This window comes from Propithecus coquereli, unplaced genomic scaffold, assembly GCF_000956105.1.
Source record: "Propithecus coquereli isolate 6110/MARCELLA unplaced genomic scaffold, Pcoq_1.0 Scaffold10, whole genome shotgun sequence".
NCBI classification, from domain to species: Eukaryota; Metazoa; Chordata; class Mammalia; order Primates; family Indriidae; genus Propithecus; species Propithecus coquereli.
The window spans coordinates 12,634,328-12,636,179 of record NW_012133858.1 but is presented as its reverse complement, the minus strand read 5'-3'; the positions used below and the strand labels follow the sequence as shown (position 1 = coordinate 12,636,179).

General features: G+C 39.4%; 1 protein-coding gene across 1 annotated transcript in view; it reads right to left on the bottom strand.

Annotated features, from left to right (window-relative positions):
* Nucleotides 1–1,174: 1,174 nt before the first annotated feature.
* Nucleotides 1,175–1,852, bottom strand: part of LOC105806674 (heat shock protein HSP 90-alpha A2-like) — a 1,695-nt gene continuing 1,017 nt past the window's right edge. The window contains 3 exon segments of the mRNA XM_012639886.1: nucleotides 1,175–1,351; nucleotides 1,394–1,627; nucleotides 1,629–1,669. Coding sequence (XP_012495340.1) covers nucleotides 1,175–1,351; nucleotides 1,394–1,627; nucleotides 1,629–1,669 — 452 coding nt within the window.

Genomic DNA, 1,852 nt, shown 5'->3' with positions numbered 1-1,852 from the left:
TGCCACCATGCCTGGCTAATTTTTTCTCTATATATTTTTAGTTGTCCAACTAATTTCTTTCTATTTTTAGTAGAGACGGGGTCTCGCTCTTGTTCAGGCTGGTCTCGAACTCCTGACCTCGAGGGATCCTCCCGCCTTGGCCTCCCAGAGTGCTACGATTACAGGCATGAGCCACTGCACCCAGCCGAGATGTAGATTTTTTAAACAGAAGTTAATTAATCTTTTTTGAGAACAAACTTGCTGTGTTTTCATGTAAATATTCTTATATTTAAAAATCGATTAAAAACCATGTATTTTTTTGAAACATCATTCATCTAGTAAAGGTAATGAGAAATACAAGGTTCTTAGAGTTTCTCTTTCTATCCTACCAATATTTAGATATTTTTGCATGAAATATTCAGAAGTTGCATCAGCACATTTTTACATTGTGTTTTTAGGCAAAAAGAAGGCTAAACTAAAAAATGCTGAGTGAACTATAACAGAGGATGATATTTCAGACAGATTGCTATGTGGCAAGAAATATTACAAATTTTACCCTTTTACTGACCCCTTTAGAAATCATGTTTGAATGCAAGAGAATGAATGTGACATTATTTAAAGAAACAACCTTGGACCACCTTTAGTTGTAAAATATGAAAAGTATCTACATATTTTGACATTTAAAATTTTCATTTTAACAAATTATATCTGATACACTTCATATCTCACTGTTGTAGTTGCCTGAATCTGCTCAGATTTCTTAAACCATTTTATTGAAGTATGGCTGAAATGTAAAAAACTGCATACATGCAATATATACTACTTGTTGAGTTTGTGGATAAATACACACCCATGAAACCATCACCACAGTCTGTGCCATAAACATTTCCAGAAGTTTCCTCCAGCCTCTGTATTTATTATTACTTTTTTGTGATAAGAACGTTTAACATAAGATCTACCCTCTTAGCAAATTTTTAGGTATATAGTACAAAATTGACTATAGACACTATACTATAAAGCAAATCTCCAGGACTTATTCATTTTTGCATCACTGAAACTTTATGGCTAATGTTGGCTAAACTCTTTGCCCGAGATTACTCCCTTGTATTGGCCCTGCTGGTGATTTTTCCAAGAAAGGAGTCAGGGGACCAGGATAATAGTCTGGACTTGACACTTTGATGTGTGTGGTCGTTCTTCAGTCAAGAGCACACGCCAACAACCAAGGGCAGTCTTCTACCCTGACGTCTTTGGTGCCGAAACCTGGGATTCTGACAAGGTCAAAGGGAGCCCGACGAGGGATGATTAGCAATGCCCTGAATTCCAACTGACCTTCTACAGAGAAGTGCTTGACTGCCAAGTGGTCTTCCCAGTCATTGGTGAAGGATCACTTTGGTACCCCTGCCAATGGGCTCACCATGATCAGCACGTTCCTGGTGAAGGAACCCCCAGCAGAAGATTCCCAGGCATACTGATCATCATCGTTGTGCTTTGTGATCACAACCACTTTCTCTGCCACCAGGTAGGCAGAATAAAAGTCGACACCAAACTGCCCAATCATGGAGATGTCTGCACCAGCCTGTAGAGCCTCCATAAATGCTTTAGTACCAGACTTGGCAATGGTTCCCAAATTATTCATGAGATCAGCCTTGGTCATGCCAATGCCTATGTCCACGAAAGTCAGAGTGCGTTCCTGAGGGTTGGGGATGATGTCAATTTTCAACTCTTTATCGCTGTCCGACTTGGAAGGGTCAGTTTTGCCTGAGACCCATCACATGAGTCAGGCATGGAATTTTTCTTTTGTGGTATCATGCTGACACCTAAAAACTTTCAGATTTTGGAGCATCTCAGATTTCAGATTTTCAGATTAGGGATG